Source organism: Thamnophis elegans, chromosome 11, assembly GCF_009769535.1.
Source record: "Thamnophis elegans isolate rThaEle1 chromosome 11, rThaEle1.pri, whole genome shotgun sequence".
NCBI lineage: Eukaryota > Metazoa > Chordata > Lepidosauria > Squamata > Colubridae > Thamnophis > Thamnophis elegans.
In genome coordinates this window covers 35,343,034-35,362,548 of record NC_045551.1, presented here as the reverse complement: position 1 = coordinate 35,362,548, position 19,515 = coordinate 35,343,034, and the positions used below count along the sequence as shown (strand labels likewise).

At 36.5% G+C, this 19,515-nt stretch overlaps 1 protein-coding gene across 1 annotated transcript; it reads right to left on the bottom strand.

The window, feature by feature from the left end:
* Positions 1 to 1,844: 1,844 nt before the first annotated feature.
* On the bottom strand, positions 1,845 to 19,440 carry IL18RAP (interleukin 18 receptor accessory protein). Its single transcript, XM_032226244.1, has 10 exons — positions 19,371 to 19,440; positions 16,842 to 17,112; positions 15,567 to 15,753; positions 14,167 to 14,341; positions 12,257 to 12,325; positions 10,470 to 10,584; positions 8,949 to 9,106; positions 7,501 to 7,641; positions 3,299 to 3,469; positions 1,845 to 2,499 (listed from the first exon to the last, which is right to left on the bottom strand). The coding sequence occupies exons 1-10, from the start codon at positions 19,438 to 19,440 to the stop codon at positions 2,132 to 2,134; spliced, it is 1,725 nt and encodes a 574-aa protein (XP_032082135.1). The 3' UTR covers positions 1,845 to 2,131.
* Positions 19,441 to 19,515: the final 75 nt, after the last annotated feature.

Here is a 19,515-nt window from a genome sequence, read left to right as displayed (position 1 = left end):
CTGGACAGCCAAATATCTTAACAGCCATGATGAGAAGAATTCTATGTGTGGGATGTCTTCAAGGCTGAAATCTTAAACTTGCTTTATCTTGTTAAATTCCCATTTTAAGTCAGAGTCTTTAGGATTGTTCCAGCTTTATATAGGCTTTCCTGTCTTGTTGCTCAGTCTTCTCAAACTCATTCTTCTAAATTTAATTTAGAAAGACAAGACTTTTTCAATATTTCACAATGTTCTGCTGCCACAGCTTTCAATTGAAGCCTTTCACTCCATTTGGAAGGAAATAAAAAAATACAATTTTATGGCTAGTGGTACAATTATTGGTCTGAGTCTACTACAACATAATCCACCAGACTTTCTGAGTTACAAAGAATCCAGAAACAGAAATATTTGACAGGTCCACCTCCAACAGGGGTTTTTCCAGGTTTACTTACAGTGAATCATTTCTGGGTTTGTAGCAGAAACACATCAAATGTTATGTTAGAGACACCTAATGGAAATAACAAGACTTGCAGCCATGACTTTACCGGAAGACACCAGGATGTGGTTGGGATTATCAAACGATCACTTTTACTTGTTTCTTTGTTTTGTTTATTTATTTGTTTTGTTGATTTTTTTATTGCCTCAATTGGTTGCAATCTAAACAACGTACAATATTAAACTTTGAAAAAAGAGTACATTTTCATTACAGTATACAATAATAACATATAAATGGCTTCATTGCACAAACAAACATACATTTGGGTGCTGGTAGATATTTTAACAGTAACACAGTGGGAAGGGATCTTAGAGGTCATCTAGTCCAACTCCCTGCTCACACAGGAGACCTATACTAAGGATTCGACCTGCCGACCTTTCTGATAGACAAGCTCAGCATCTTAGATAGCTATAATCTTCAATGCATTTTACAAAAACCAAGGACTTTATAGATAATAGCCAAAACCTGGAACTGTATCTGGAAAGAAATCATAGGCCATGGTAACATAGGTGTTACATTATGCAGGTAGTCCTCAAGTTATGACCACAATTGAATCCAAAATTTATTTTGCTAAGTGAAACATTTGTTAAGTGAGTTTTGCTCCATTTTATGACTTTTCTTGCCACAGTTGTTGTGAATCATTTGCTAAGGTAGTAACATGGTTGTTAGGTGAATCTGACTTCCGCATTGACTTTACTCATCAGAAAGTCACAAAAGGGACCACATGACCCATCATACATATGAACCAGTTGCTAAGCATCTGAATTTTTAACATGTGACATGTAATGCATTTTTTTATGTCATCCTTTGTATGTATGGGTGAATGTCACTTTAAATTACATTACAGCCAGGAGCACATTTAAAAGGATACATCTGAGTCAAGCAGACCCATTACATCCAAATGAATAGCATGTCTATAAATAAATGTGGCATAAACAGTACATTTCCATTTAACATTACACAATACCGCATTAAATAATTATATTAATTTTTGTAAAATACTAAATACACAGTCATTAAAATGCAAACCCATAATGATCATCAATTGACCTAGTACAGGGGTGTCAAACTCCCATCATCATGGCGGTGTCACGTGACGTATCAGGACTTCCCGCCCTTCACTAAACCAGACATGGGCATGGCCAGCGTGTGACGAAGCTGGGAGTTTGACAGCCCTGACCTAGTAGTTTACAGAGCCCACTTAGAGATGAGTGAATCTGTCCATTTTGGCTTTTCCATCCATAGTATGCTTGTCATTTTTCTATGGATACATGTTGTTCTTCCTGTTTCCATATTAAAATCATCTTGCTTCACAGTTGTAAATGAAATGCATATTTTTCTGTTCCAACAAATTGTGCATTACTTTCTCCAATAGGCATTTGGGATTATGGGAGGGGTTTTTTTTGTTTGTTTGTTTAATGGGCTTTATTAAAAAAAAAACAATTGGTAAAACGGATGGCAGCATTCACAGAAGTACAACTTTCAGAGTTTCAATTAAAAGCAGTCATATTATAAATAAAATGCAAATGAATCTTTCTCAAATTCCCAACTCTACCATCCAATAACCATTTATACTGGTGGAGAGTTTTGAACTACTGAGCGATGACATCTACCGCATTATACCCTACTTGCTCATCCTTTGCTTCTCATTTTCCTTTACCAACACCAACGGTTGGTGATGGGAAATGAAGGCCACTTGTCAATGGCACTGTTGCTGCGTTTCACAGGCAAGTGATACCGTAATTTCTTCCAGAACTGCTTATTAGCTGAAGGAGAGGTAGATGTTCTCCAAGTAACTCTAGGCAAAATCCTGAGGGCTTTCTTCACCTTAGGAGATAATGAAGGTGGCTCCTGAAAAGTATCAATCTGTATTAGGATGGGTTTCATTGTCTTATCTTCCAAGGCAGTGTTGATTGCTGCTTCAAGTTCAAAGAGAGCCTGGCTATTCTTAGCGAAGTTTGGACTCAAAATGACGATGACCCGTCTGCTTTTTTTCATGGCACCAACAATGTCATCAGTGTAGGCTGGCAAAAGAGAGCATGATTAATAACGTACTTTATTTCTTTTTTCATGTCTTTGAAACTATGCCTGAAAACTAGAGGTATAAAGCAGTATAAAAGTCAACCAAAACAATAAATTCTGAAAAAGCAAGCGAATTAAATCCAAGAAGTTAAAAAAAATGAAACTCTTCCTTCTTTGCAGTTCATCTACTGTCTCTAGGTCAGGAATCAGTCAGTGTTTTTTGTATTTTCCACTGACCAATACTGTCAATGACTTTTACAGAATAGCTGTATTTTATTCAAACAGGTCAAGTCTTAGTAAACATGATTTGGGTTTGGGTAGTCCTTGACTTACGACCAAAATTGAGGCCAACATTTATGTTGCTAATTGAGACAATTGTGAAGTGAGTTTTGCCCCATTTTATGACCTTTCTTGCACACTTGTCAAGTGAATCAATGCAGTTGTTAAGTTACTAACATGGTTGTTAAGTGAACCTGGCCGCAAAAGGTGATCACATGACCCTGAGACACTGCCACTGTCATAAATATGAATCCATTTCCAAGCCTCTGAATTTTGATCTCGTGATCATGGAGTTGCTACAATGGTCGGTAAGTGTGAAAAACAATCATACGTCACTTTTTTCAGTGCCACTTCTAACTTCAAACGAACACTAAATGAAATGTTGTAAGTCGAGGACTACCTGTACCTGTTGCAAATGATGCTTTGTTAAACATCACCCTGACATTAGGCTGTCCCTTATCTACGATGGAAAGTATCGATGCAGCTATTTCAGCTATTGCATGAAATCAAAGAAAATAGTACCTCCACCTGGAAGGATGTCTCTTTCTGTGAGACAAAGCTTATATCCATAGTCATGTTCTAGAATGAGTGGAAGAAATTCTAGAGCTAACTGCTCTTCAGGACATGGTTCTTGGTTGGCTTCAACGAACTCTGGTTTTGCATAGGAGACAAAGGCATCAAATTCCTTCCAATCTAAAAATAAGTGAATTAATTAAAATGATGACTATGAAAAGAAACAAATGGGCATCAAAACTTAAAAAGGAGGAAGGAAAGGAAAATATTTTCTAAATCAGGGTGATGGAAAGAAATGTTTCGCTTGAATTGACAACTACTACCATGTATACTCAAACAAGGCAAAGAAGGAGATCAGGAAAAGCAGAGGTATTTTGGCAACAGTGTCCTTGTGCATGCCTGATTGTATATGGGCATATTATATGAGTCTCCCACTCTGTGTATAAGTGTTTATAAGAAATAAAAACAGCCACCACAGCTAGGACATCTTTTCATACCAAAATGTTGTGTTGGAAAAACCATCCTACATCAGGGGTGAAATCCAGCAGGTTCTGACAGGTTCTGGAAAACCGGTAGAGGAAATTTTGAGTAGTTTGAAGAACCAGCAAATGACACCTTTGGCTGGTCCCCGAGTGGGGTGGGAATGGAGATTTTGCAGTATCCTTCCTCTGCCACAGCCACCAAGCCATGCACACCAAGCTACACTAAGCCCACAAGCCACGCCCACAAAATCAGTAGTAAAAAAAATTGAATTTCACCACTTCCTACATATATAGATGAACTCTACTTAATGGGTTGATGAGATGAGAACACTGAACTAGATCTGGATTTAACTTCTTTTTATACAGAGCCTCCACTATCTTCAAACAGGCTCTTGCTTAAATCTTGTTATGAAAATAAAATAAAATAAAAAAATCCTACCTCTCACACAAAATTAATTTGTTTTCTTATTCTAATTCCTTATTTACAAAATCTTGCTCATAAAAATAACATTGAAGGAACACATGAAAATTTTGTAACTATCAAACAAATATACATGCCTCTTCTTTCATACAAACTATATATCGGTCGTGGTGGTACAGTGGTTAGAATGCAGTATTGCAGGCTAATTCTGCCGACTGCTGGCAGTTCGAGTCTCATTCTTACAAGGTCAGTAAAATGAGGACTCAGATCATTGGGGGCAATATGCTGACTCTGTAAACCATAGAGAGAGGGCTGTAAAAGCATTATGAAGTGGTATTGCTACTGCTACCTGCAAACAATGTCTAAAAGTCATAATTTTCCCACATCAACATTGTGCATTACTGGACAAAGAGGGCACTAAACCAAAGTTTCTGCAATGTCAGTCAAGCACTCTACGATGCCACCTTATACTTTGACTTAAAATATGCTGATCTATCTCACTGGAGAATTGTACCATTTTTCATTTTACCAGCAGAGGCTGCTCTAAAACAAAATCTGTAAGCCATCTGAGCAGTGAATTAACTATTGCATCAATATTCTTAATCCACTAATGGTCGCAATTCTGATCTTGGAGCATTTTCTAATAGAAAATGAAGTGATTTCCATATCTAGGCTAAAGTGCCTCATGCTAAACGTGTAAATGGCATACAGCACCAGTGCTTGGAAATTATAGACAGAAAATTTATGAACAGCAATTGGTAACACACAAAAATCAAACCATTTTATATTGACTGCATTTTGCACAAATAAGATATTACTGAACAATTATGATTGCTATTTATTAAATTTATTATGGATACCAACTCCAAAATTTATTCAAACAAAAATTATAAAACTGTTAAAGGCATGAAATAAACATGGCAGCCTAGACTAAAAATATATACTTTTATACTAATAAAAACAACAACAACAACAACAACAACATGGATTTCACAGACACACTAACTCAAGGTCTGATCACAGAGCCAAATCTTAAAATCCTTACAGAATCCCAGAAGACTGGGCACCAATCCTATCTCTGGAGGGATTCAGCTCCAATGAGATGGATCAACAACACAGAAATCACATTTCCTTGATCCCACAAGATGATGATATTTAATGGAGAGTTGTGAAGTGCATCCATTCTGTCTGAATGTATCACACAGGCAGGAACAATTGGAGACAGGCAATTCCTCAAATAACATAGACCTATGCCCCGAAGAGCTTTATAAGAAACAGCCAGCATTTTGAATTGCACCCTGAAGTCAACTGGCGGCAAACATAGTTCATATCACTGTAATAATACATGGGCATAAGAACAAAGGCCTGTTACCATCTGCACTGCTGCATTTTGAATCAGCTGCAGTTTCCAGATGAGCAATTCCATGTAGAACACATCTACAATGTAAGATTTCTTTTCTTAATTCTCTTTCTTTACCACACAATTTGGACTATGGGTGACTTTTCTAAGTTTCAGGAAGTAGTTTAATCAGCCTTAATTAACCTGGTCCTCTCCAATTATGTTAGGCTTCAACTTGCAGAATTCACAGCCCTCTGAAGTTTTAACATATGTAGACGGTACTCAGATGGAGACTTATTATAAAGGAAAAAGTCATTTAAATCTATATCAGAGCCTCATAGTATTATTTTAATTGACCTATGCTATGTAGTTATATTTGATTCAAATTCTTGCTTATCTCTGAAATTTAGGGCATGAACTTTTCAAACTGGTGAGTTATAAGCAAAAGAAATTCCCAAGAATTTCCCAAGAAATGCTATGTATTTATGCATGTGGGTGCATGCATATTATGTGCATGTTTATCACTATAATTTTTATCTTTCACTTTTTAATTCTGTACATTTTTAATTCAATAAATCAGTGATGAGCATTTGTTCTACATTCACAGCTAGCTTATAAAAATAATTATAATTCAGAATTACTTCACAAGAACACAAGAAAAGAAATATTTTTAGCTACCAGCTCCTTCCAGGTATCCTAAAGTTTATTTATGCAACTCACTTTTAAAACCGATCATATATTTTAATGATAAAAACAGCTATATAGAAAGTTTTATCTTTAGCTTAAAAATGAGAAAGAAACTTTTAAAAGAAAGGATTAGAAGAGGGTGGAGGGGTGATGAAAGTCTATTTTTTAAGAAAATGAAATTTTTTGACCTACATTCATTTCCTGAATTTAATACCTCTGTGGTAAACTAATATTAAAAACATCTTAGTTAACAGGATTCTGTAACAGTCATTATACATTCATCTAGGGTATATTCGTAGCAATTCTTCCCTTGTTCTTTTTTCTCTTCTCCAATATTTTTATGAAATCAGCCCAATGTTTCTCTATTGTCTCTGTTTTTAACATTGAAGTTCAATGACAGTATTTTATTTGTAGTTTATAATTTTGTTCATTGAAGTCATTCAGTAATATCTGAAATGTTTGAAAGTTGAAGCTTCGATCAACTGGATTTAATAAAAGAAATGGGGGGGAACGAGTTCATCAGATTTTTCTGATGACTTTGATAAAGATTTGCTTCCTGTGTATTTAAAAGGATTACGTCAAGTAATCGTTAAGAAATGTGGGTGTATGCAGTGCTTTCATTTGGGTTTTTTTTCTGGTACAGGCTGATTCATATAGAAAATTCCATCTTCCTAAGATTGACTTTCCCTAATTTTCCTTTACCATATCTGATTGATGTGGTATAAGATGATAGCTAAGGGCATATTAATAATCATTTCTTTCCAAATGATGACTAAATGCTACTATTTGAATTCTACAGACTGCGTTGAATATTGTTGCAGTATACTTCTGCATTGGGAATGGGGGCAAAAGGATTTGAAACATGGTTTCTTAAGTTTCAATCCAATATTGGATCAGGAGAGATGCTTAATACTACAAACAGGGATTCTTATAAAAATGAATATTTTGTATACATTGTATTAGTATTCAAAATTTGCAAATGGGTTGCTGAGATCTCTGTATGTCAAGTTAGGATACTAGAAACAATGGGTGATGTAGAAGCAAATATAGGTAAGATGGAGAGAGAGAGAGAGAGAGGGAGGGAGGGAGAGAGGGAGGGAGGGAGGGAGGGAGGGAGGGAGGGAGAGAGAGAGAGAGAGAGAGAGAGAGAGAGAGAGAGAGAGAGAGAGAGGAGAGAGAGAGGAGAGAGAGAGAGAGAGATGATAAGAAGCAGTAGTATTGACCAATCTTCTCCAATTAGTAAATTGGTGAATAAATGCTATTGTAAATCAAATGTACTTACCACTCAGAGTTTCATCCTTGGCTAGGTAATTCCGATAGAATAATACAAGTTCAATCCAGTGCCTATAAACCAGTAGGCCTCCTGAAACCACTCCAAATAGTATTATAATAGTGCCACACAAAGTAAGCAAGAAAAGAATTGCTAAAAAGAAAAGAGAAATATATAAAAAATAATGCAAACTTAATGATGAAATGAATGATTAATGGTGAAGTTCAAGATGAAATGTAACAGTTGGGAAAAGGTGTGGTGGATGTGACCTGAACTTATTCATTGAATAAATAGATGTATTTCAAAGAGCAATAAATTTTGTTTGATTGAAGGTAGATATGTTTACAACACAGAAGGTAGTTCTATTCAGGTGCATGAGCAAACTGTACTTCCGTTCATATAAACACCCCAAACTCTAAACTTATAGAGGTACCCATGAAGGCCTAGACTGTTTTAGGCAAACAGTTAGAAGATCTAAATCCACTTAGATCCTCTTTTGTGGATTGGAATTCATTATTTCTTCAGTATTAGATTCCAGCCAATTTATTACAGCCTGAATTTCATCAATTCTCATGCCAACATCTGAGAAAAGACACAAGAAGTGCAGAAGCTTGTTTTTCTATCAGGGCAAGTTGCTATATTTCTCTAGAAACCATTAAAGTATGGTGTTGTTGATGCCTTAAAACACCAATTAGTTGTTTCTCAGATTTCTGATGTGCTGAAGATAAAATCTGGAGTATAGTTAATGCTGTGGCATCAGTTGTTCATGAGATTCTCAAAAAGTCTTAACCTCCTTCAAGGAAGATTATTTAATTTTATCCAAGATAAATATATTTAGTTGTCAAATTTTCATTTAAGAAACATATATAGGTAGTCCTCACAATTACAACTTAGTCATTAAGCAAAGCAGTCACTAAGTAAAATTGAGAGTGTGCTTACGATCTTACTTTGGTTTTATTTTATTTCACATACCCGTGAAGGTTGTAAATGTCAGGATTGGTTACAAAGTTACTTTTCCTCAGTATTTTAAATGTGAATGGTTGCTTAAAAAGGCAGTCATTAAATGAGGATTAACTGTATTTCTTCATAGTGCATTGCAGAAGAGAGAGGAGGGGGAAGGAGGGAGGGAGGGAGGGAGGGAGGAAGGAAGGAAGGAAGGAAGGAAGGAAATGTGTTGTTTTCATGTCACTCACAATCTAATTTCCCAGAAATTTGGCAGCCCCTTTTAGAGACCCTGTGCTTGAGTATATGGATTCATTAGATAATATTGTATTGGTGAAAAACATCAGCTATCAAAGAATGGCACTGGAACTGTTTTTATAATAGGAAATTACAACTAAAGTTCATGAAATTCATGTAAATGTTTACCCCATAACATAACAGCTCAGGAAACAAGAAAATAATTGTTAATGAGGTCAAGTAGAGCAGTGATATTGTCTTAGTGGGTTTGAAAGTTTTACTTTTTCCTGTTTGCCTCTTAAGTTTGATCACTCCAGTAGCATTCCCAATAGAATTTTGGGCCAAGCAGATGAATTGGCTGTTTAGATCTTCTTCAGTTACTTTCATCAGTCTGAAGGTAAGAGTAAAGGTTTCTCCATCCAGTCCCTGTGGATGAACTCTAAACAGAATAATGCTCTCATCAATCGTCAGTCATGCTCCCATCCATGTGCAGACATTTTGCAGCTTTTCATGATACCAATGAACAAATATTTTAAATACATATAGATGACTCTTACTATATCAGACACAAAAAGAATAAAAAATCATGGCAGTCACATCTACCAGTCATATTGAAACCCTTGGTGTGTTTTTTTAACAAGAAACAGCTCTATTTATGGTTGATCAATATGGTCTTCCAGAAGCCACTAATATGTTTCTTCTATACCCATCTTTCCAGTAAGAATGTTAACAATCGATGCACTGTCCCACTTTATATTAATTCCCCCAATTCCTATAGCTAATTCATGCGTTATAGAATATACCCAACTGATTGAATAAAGCCAATGACAAATTAAACCCAAAACAAACTTGCTAAGCTAAATGACTAACCTTAGGAAAAGTCATGGACCTAAAATCAAACAAGCCACATAGCAAGTTATGAACGAAGGGATAATCAACTTTAAATATTTGGGTTTTATGATATTTATTAATGTGGATTTTGTATTTTATATGTGTTGCATTTTATGTTTGTTATTTGATTGTTCTACACAGCCCAGAGTTGCCTTTTGAGATATGGGTAGCTATATAAATGTGATAGATGGGAGAGGGGGAGGAGAGGGAGATGCATACTAGGCCACATTTCTATGCTTCTGACCCTATAATTTGCAAGTTTTAGTTTCATAATCTACCTACTAAAACATGCTGATATCTGCATGTTCATATACCTTTCTTCTTGCTATATTTATTTGCAAATATAAAAAACGAACAAGCAAAAAACACAAAGTCCTTTTTAACCCCCGGCAAAAATAAAAGCAGAATTAAAGATCCACAGAGTAGGATAAGTTAAAGGAAATTGAGATGGCAATAGAGAATGCACTGGATATTTTTAATTTCATAATGGCAAATGCATGAGAAGATATATATTTTATGTCTGAGTGATACAACAATCTCCATACTGAATACCACATTTTGTCTTTGAATAACATGTCAGGAGTCACATCCCCAAAAACCTGTGATGGGATTAAAATTCTTTAAAAAAAAATTGGGGTTTTAAAAATTTAAACTGATTTCATCTAACTGAGATTAAAAGTAACTGATTACATTTAATCATATTACTCAGATATATTTAATAATACAATGTTAAAAAATACAATTCAATGACAACATTGGAAAATGCATCTGTCTGGAATTTCAGACAGATAATCACTGGTCTACAAATTTTGGCAATCTCTCTCTCTCTCTCCCTCCCTCCCTCCCTCCATCCATCCATCCTTCTCTCTCTCTCTCTCTCTTCTTTCAGTCAAGATACTTTATTTCCGTACCTCTCTTGCCGTATCAGTTGCTTGCTTTTATTGGTTTCTTGGTACCACTCTAGTGAGGATGAAACATTCATTTCAAAACCAAATTGTGCTTTGCATTCAAGATCAATTGGTTGATCTTAAAAAAATAGATGGGGGTGGGGGAAAAACAATAAGCATATTTTCCAACGATCTGAAAATATTTTAGAGTAATTTTCAAATGGTTATAAGATTCTTTATATATGACTTGAAAATTCACAGATTATTAATATTAAGTAGTGCATACAAAGGGTCTTCAAAAAATAATCATGTAGCTATGGACTTTTTTTTACACAAAAACAAATCTTGTTGCAGCTTAAAGACTAGTTTATTTACTATTTTCATTAGATTTCATCCCACACCACTTCCAATCTCTCTTTCATACTGAAGCACATAGGATAATAACTATATTGGGGGAGGGGTGCGTGTGTGTGTAAGTCTTGATTCCTAGCAACTGCTTGGACAGTTGCAGTTTTCTTGGCAAGGTTATTCAGAAGGATTTGCCATTTCTTGCTTTCTATGGCTGTGAGAGTGTGAATGGCTTCATGCCTAAAATGAGACTAGAATTTACAATTTTCCAGTTTGTAGCCTGATGCCTTAATCAATGCACCAAGCTGTCTCTCTCCTATTAGGTTTTAACAGTGACATATTTGAAAAGTGTTGCATTTAATATGATAAATGTGTATCTTCTAATGTAATGCTATGGATACATATTAATTAGACCAAATTGCTATAGAATAATAATCTGTACATTCCTGTTATGGTATGTGGGAATCACTTTGGGAGATAGGACTGTTGGTAATGGTCAGATAAGAGGCAGCCCACAGAAGTAAAGGAACATGGCAAACATCTCAGAAGGAGCCCTCCCTAATTTCATGGACTGTAAAGATGAAAAGTACTTTCAGACTTGCAAAGTTATGTTATGTAACCTTATAATAATGATAGAGTTAGTACTCCAGGTTCTTGCCTAGACACCTTGAAGGGTGACCAACTCCACAAATAAAAAAATCTGTCATTTTTAAAGACAAAAATATGTTGTGCAGGGATAGTGAGAAGAATGATGGCATATAGGACCTTTCAATGAGGACCTTATGAACTAAAATGGCTGCAGAAAAGGTATTAACTTACATTTTATCCAATCTCCCCTTTATTATATTTAGCATTTCAAAATCTAAAAAAAAATGTTTTCCCCAGAAAGATCATAATAATTAAGGCTCAAACACATTTAGAGCTTTAAAACATAATGCACAGCCCCGTGGTGGGTTGCCAATTTTTTTACTACCAGTTCGGGCGTGCTCCCAGGTGCACTCCTGTGCCCACTCCTGCGCATGCACACTACACTTCTACACATGTGTCTGGGTGGGTGGGCAGAGCCTCCCACCGCCACTACTACCAGTTCACCCGATCCGGGCCAAATCGGGAGCAACCCACCACTGGTCCAGCCCTTGAAATTCTGTTAATATACTCTTGAATCCATACACTGTAGTAGTTCTAGCAAATGCATATGATTAAGCTGCAGTCATAAACTGGTAAACCAGCTGGGAGTTAGAATAAATTGTAACTTTTCTCCAACTTTTCAGAATAGAATCCTGCTAATTTGCTAGAACAATAGACAATCTGTGATTTATATCATAAAATAATTAATTTAAAAGTACCCATAGCTAGTCCATTTTCACTAAAATTAAGCTCTAGCTTAGAGTGGAATGCAGTCAATGTAAGATACCTATTATCTCATAGGTTGCAAAATAAATGTGAAAATTTAATTATCTTACCAATTTCTACTTCAAGGGTCATCCCATCATTGGGATTCAAAACCTTTGGAGGATGGATAGTGTCTTTTGCTAAAACATGAAAAATGGTGTGTTAGAAGTTAAAAAAATATGAAATAATAGAAAATACTTGTAGCTTGGGTTAAACCTTTTTGGCAATGGTTTGCTCTCCAAGCTTGTTTCAATTTAGTTTTTGAACATTTAATTCTGCTGTTGCTTCAACACTGTATATTCACCACAGATGAAACAGAAACTGTCTGGTGAATTAATACACTTTTGCGGAGCCATAACATAACGGTTGAAGAATGATGAGCTAACATGAATTGCGATGAAAAAGTGTGAACAGCCTAGAACCAAGAACCTGATGATGATTCGTGCACAAGTGTGGCATGCAAGAGAGAGCAGCTCTGTGTCTGTACACAAGATGTCACAGTGCTGGCTACGCCCCCTGCACTGACCAGAGATGCTGCTATCTGCCCTGTGTCTCCCTCCCACTGGATTCTTCAGGAAAGATTAACCCCTTCTACCATTAGAAGCACAGACTTAAAACTTGCTTAGCTTATGTATATATTGCTGACCAACATACATAACTCAGACAAACCCTTTAAGGTTTTTTTGGCATTTTATATCTTAAATGCAGTTATGTGAATTAATTAATAGTAATTTGGACTTTAAATTTGGTTAAAAACCATAATATAAAAAAATATCAAAAATTAAAAAAAATGATAAATTTGAAGACAATTTTGCATGTTGTGGCAAATCATGATGTCTAGGAGTTTTTTCAATATTTTATTTGTTTTCAGCACACTAAAATACATGGAAATTAGATGAAAATAATCAAACAGCTTTTTAGTCACAGACATGAGTTATCAGACTAGGTAACATCATCAGCAGGATTTTCTTAGCCTATTCTTCTTTAGCTTATATATGTCTTGTGTGCCAGTGTGATCAGTTGGTCATGTGTTTGGTTGTTCATTTGGAGCCATAGAAGTTGCAACAAACCTTCTCAATTCGACTGAGAAGGAACAAAAATCATTGGCCATGCCAACACCACCATACACATTAATTTATTGAAGCCTGGTAGTCTACCAAAGGAGCAATTAACAAGCTTATTGATTTATATCTGTTGATTTATATGAATATGTAAGAAACTAGACCATTTGAATGACCAATCAACAAGAGAACCAATCAACTGCTCAGAGTTTAAATGTAGCTCCAAACAAACATCCTATCACACAGCCAACTGACCACCCAGGCACACAATGTTATATAGCCCTACTTTTGACATCCCAAGTAGCAGAAGAGAGTTATTTCCATAGGACTGATAGATAACAGAAATCAATCAGAGAGCAAAGAAAAACAATTTGTTTATATAAATTAAAATTAATGATTTTCAGAGTAATGGAAAAGATTTCCCCTGTCCAGTCATTTCTGACTCTAGGGGTGATGCTCATCTTCATTCTTGGTGGAGGGAGTCTGCTTTGTCCAAAGGCATTTCTGTGGTCATATGGGCAACATAACTATACTGTAAGCTATCGCTTTTCCATTGAAGTGATACCTATTTATCTACTCAGATTTGCATGCTTTCAAACTGCTAGTGGGCAATGATTTATTTATTTAATTACCGCATAGATCTCATTTTTTTCTAATTTTTGTTTTTAGGGTTAGAAAACACACATTTATATCTCATCAAATTGCTCAAAGCAAATGTCACAACTGCTTAGATCAGTTAGGAATGACAAAGATAAGAAAATAATTGAAATGGTAATTGAATATTACTATATAATTAATTTAACAAAATTAAGGAACTCTAAATAAGTCTGATATAGTATTTCATAACACATATTTCACTGCCAAAATGTAAAGCACTATATGAAATGATTTATTATGCTGAACTATGTATAGTGACTTACAGATAACATGCACATTCAGTATTGTTCTCATTTTCCATTGTATACCGTGGTCAATCAAAGTGTAATCACATGCATAAGTACCGTTATCTTTATCATACACAGAACGCAGCACTAGTTTATCATGATAGAATTGTAGGCCAGGTCTTTTCTCTTTAAGTTCTACTTGTATTCCATTCTACAAGAAGATAAAGATGAACAATTCAAATATTATGTTAGTTGAAACATACAAATTCTGCAGTTAACCACAAGATACTTCATAGCAACTGGTATTCTGATCCTCAGTTGAATTACAAAACTATCATGATTATAGTTCATGAAGGGTATGATTAAAGAAGTTTGGGTGAAATAAAAAGGAGTTTTAATTTGGTTTTCTTCCTGCAATAGCTTTCTCTGTACCAGTGCACTCCAGATATGTGGTTTTCCTGTTCATATGAATCCCAATTTAGTTTTGACCATGAAGGCTGGGAACTGCACAAATTGTGATCCATTATAGCCAAAGACTACCAGATTGTGAAATCTTATTCTACTTGAAACCAGATCCTATGACCTTCCCCATCCAACTTTTCCAACAGCAATTAGCAATAACAATTACAGTATATACCATTTCACAGTGTTTTACAGCTCTCTCTAAGCAGGTCAGCATATTGCCCCCAATAAACTGGATTCTCACTTTACCGACCTCAGAAAAATAGACGACTGGTCACTCTTGAGCTGGTGAGGATCAAACTGCTGGAAGTTGGAAGAATTAGCCTGCAATACTACCGTCTAACAAGTGGTGAAATTCAATTTTTTTTACTACTGGTTCTGTGGGCATGGCTTGTGGGCATGGCATCGCTTGGTGGGCGTGGCAGGGGAAGTATACTGTACAATCTCCATTCCCACCCCACTCCAGGGGAAGGTTACTGCAAAATCCCCATTTCTTCCTGATCAGCTGGGACTCAGCAGGCAGATAATAGATGGGGATGGGGCCAGTCAGAGGTGGTATTTACCAGTTCTCCAAACCACTCAAAATTTGTGCTACCGGTTCTCCAGAACTGGTCAGAACCTGCTGAATACCATCTCTGATTCTAACCACTGCACCACCATGGCTCTTGAAATTTAATTAAAATTAAAACTAAATGGCTTTGTGTTTGCCCAATGAGTAGCAGCACCTATAGTACCTGACTTTGGCTAATCTTGAATGTACATCCAACTACTCACAAGATCCAAACTTGCTTAGATTTTCAAGAAACCAGGAAATATTTGAATAAAAGATTAAACTGGGAGGTCAAAGAAAATATTCCAGTAGTATAGTGAAAAACAATCTCTCTATAATTTTTCAAACAAATCAAAGCTATTTGTTGTGGAAAGCACAGCAATTGAATGGATTCAAAGGAGGCGTTACTTTAAAAAAAACTTACTTTGTACCATTTCACTGATGATTGTGGAAAATTAGAGTAACAGTTTTTCCCTGGGCAACCAATAGATGTTCCTTGGTCCACAAAGAGATAAATGTCATTTCTGTTGTTAACTGAACAATTAGCCATAGTTTTTGTTTGAACAGTTATTAAAATATTGACACATGGTGATATGTTATTCCTGTGTGACCTACAAAAAAAAATTTCTGGTGAAATTATCCAGAGACTAATTCTGTGCAGGAAGAGAAAAAACAAATCAAATATTTTGCTGAACCTGAAATGTACGTGGTACCTCAGTACTCATCATTGATTGGTTCCAGGAGTTGCAATGAGTACCAAAATAATTTTTCTAGCTAAATAAAAGTTCTAGCTTGTGATGTACCAAACAATTGATATGTACCCGATAACATTTTCGCATTAAATTTGATGAGTTTCAAATGCATTGAGTACCAAATTTGATGAGTTTCAAAGCAGTTGAGTACCAGGTACCACTGTATTATTAAAATTTTGAAAAAAAGTTATATTAATAATGTCCCAGGATATCCTAAGATTGTAAAGGGGATTTTATTTATGGAAGAAATTGACACAGAGCTTTGTAGGTTTGATGTGGCACAAAACTGTATGAAAATTTTGAGCCTCCCAGTTGCTTGAGTAAAAATTCCTGTTCACTATCCTGTCATTTGATAATTTTATATCCTGGCTTAATTTATCTCATTCCAGAATTATATTATATAGTATCATCTCATTCATGAGGTTATGTGGCTATGATCATACTGTACAGCATCTGGGTATACTATTAGTAGCTTCCATTCTTTTTCTGAATTATGATTAATATGAAAATGTTGTTTAAATTTAAAAAAAACATATTTTACATAGAATTGGCTGCAGATCATATCAGATTAAAATAAAAGGCCTGACTGCTATTTATTGTTGAAGTTTGAACTATTGGCGTAGTTTAAATGGTTAAATAATTTAACATTGTTACACTGCACAAGGGTGGAGTAAGAAGGGTAGGTTATAGCTTTATTTATTTATTCATTCATTCATTTATTTTATTTGTCAAATTTATATAGCTACCCATGTCTGGGTGGCATTGGAGGACATGATCTATCCCAATTATTACCATTAATTCCCAGTTGTTTTAGAAATAAAAGATAATTTCTTGCCTAAACCACTTCTTCCCCTACCACCACCCACAAATTGCATCCAAAATAATTAAGAAGTGATTGTTGGGATGGTAAAACACTAACAAACTAGAAGCTCATTCACACAACCAACCTTTTCATACAGATGTATATTCCAGAATGTTCCGGCTTTATTGGGTTAAACCAAAGTGAATTCCCCCAAGGAGTAGGATTGGCAGTTTTATCACTGAGGATCATAGTGGCTCCTCCTTCACTGGATTGCCGAAACCACATCACATTATTTTCATAAAGAGGAGAATGGTTATAAATTGATGTAGTGTCTTCAGATGGTAGTTCACATGCTACAATAAATTTCTGATTGCTGATGGCTCTGTACCTCACATTAGTAGGGTTTTTAAGACAATCTGAAAAGAATTTAAGAAGTCAGTACTGTTTTTATAGACATTTTAGTCATTATGAGCATTCAGGAACATATGTAGGCCTTTTCTTTTGAGAAGCAATCAGGTTCTCAACTAGTAACAATAAGGCATCAGATTTGCCTGTGTATTATATTTTATGAATTTCATTGCCACCACTAAGATAACAAGCTGCATTCTTTAGATCCTCTGAAACAGCTTGAAGACAAGCCACAAAGACCTCTGATATCAAAAAATTGAGACATTGCACATCCCAATGTCCGTTTACCCTCACTCTATTGGAAAAGCAAAGTGGTGGGTTCCTACCAGTTCAGACTGGTTCTGCCGAACTGGTACTGCTTTGGCGGCCTGGGTCACTGGAAGTGGCAGTGACCCAGGCCTGCCACTCCCCTGAACTGGTTCTCCTGGCAGCACCGTAGGCTCCGCCATCTTGTTTTTGGCTTCTGTGCATGCGCAGAACAATTTTTATTGTACTGTGCATGCATGCAGAGCATAGCATAGCTGCGCACCAATGAGCGAACCCACAGTAGTGGCTGCCGGAACCCAACCCTGCAGTTCACTTGTGCTTGCATGCATGGTTGTGTTCACTCGTGATTACATGCACGGCCTCTCACCACCACTACCGGTTCAGCCAAACCAGGCCAAACCAGGATCAACCCACCTCTGCTGAAAACAGATGTAGGGCTAAGATTACAGAGTCTCTACCTGATTCAGCATCAGTTCAAAGATTCCATAGATTCAACATACATTAAAGACATATTGATTTTCAATATCCCTTTAATACACTTTGAATTTATCAATCTCAATATGATCTGCACTGATTGATAATGTTTCTCCGGGATTCCTAACAAGAACTTACAGAATGATCAGGAAATGTTGGGAATTAAACTCAGAATCTTTTTTCAGATGAAGTGTATTCTTTGCATTGAATCTTTGCATTGAAATCTTTTTATCATCAAAAGCTGAAAAAAGTGTATAGATAACACATTTAAGAAGAAGATAACCCTTGTTTGCTATTCAAGACCAGCTTATGATACTTTCAGAACAGGATGAAAAATGGACAAGAATATATGTATTCTTGAAAAGCCTTCTATTGTTTATTGACATACACAATGGACTTTTGTAGCTAATGAGAAATATACATGCCCAGTGACTTATGAGGTCCTCCCTACCAAGCCTGCCCTGTTTGTCTTGCCCTCCTTGCCTTGTTTTCTTGCCCTGCTGGTCTTGCCCGGTTTTCCTTGCCCCTCTTGTCTTACTTGCCTGGTCTGGCTTTGTGCAAGTTCGCAACAACACAGTTCTGCTCCGGGTTGTGCTGCAGCCCAAGTTCAACCAGACAATGTGGGCTGGCGGCTCCCCAGGGGAGGGCCTTCTCTGTAGCCGCTCCGACCCTATGGAATGAACTACCCCCAGAGATCTGGACCCTACCCACTCTCATGGCCTTCCAAAAGGCTATCAAAACCTGGCTATTCCGGCAGGCCTGGGGCTGTTGACCTCTTGACCAAGGTCCAGCCCTGATTAGACTGGGTGCATGATGTGTTTTCTTTTAATCTGTTTTCCTCTGTTTGTTTTTAACTCTTCACTTTTTAAAATTTTATTTTCTGTAAGCCGCCCAGAGTCCTTCGGGATTGGGCGGCCTATAAATTTATTAAATCAATCAATCAATCAATCAATCAATCAATCAATCAATCAATCAAGTGAACTCTTCCTGTAACGAGGACTCCCTGGAACCAAATTCCCTGAACCGTGGCTTCTCTCAGAACTGTGCTGCTCCTCTGGACTAATAGAAGCCAGGAACTATTGGAGGTGCATGTTTAGAGCTTTGCTCCTGGACTTGCAGTGATCGATGGGATTTTGGGGGGAAAGCTGGAGCAATAAAGGGGAGTTAAGCCTTCATTCCTGCTGTGTTGCTTCTGTGCCCAGCTCCAGATCATTACAATAGCTTTAAAAACATAACCCCTTATAACGGGGGTCCCCAACCCACAGATCACAGCCCACTACTGGGCTGTGTGCTGTTTGGAACCAGCACACAGTGGTGGAAGTGATGAGGGAGCACATGGACATTCCCTTTTGCGTGAGCAGCAGACAAGCACTAATGGAGCTGCACATGCTTCCTGGCCACACCCACAGAACCATTCCCTCTCAGCCCCCTCATTGGAGAAGTTGGGGTACTCTCCCTCATATAAAAACTGAGAAAGAAACATCAAACAATGAAGAATTCTAGTAAGTGTAATGACATAGCTTACCAGTAACAGTAATATCACCAGCTTCTGCTCTTGCTACAAACAATAGAAAGCACCAGAAAAAAATAAGCATTGTTGACTAAGATTTCGTTTCTGCAGTGTTGAATTTTTGGCAGTATGTTCCAGTGGCAGACATTGAAACTCTTTT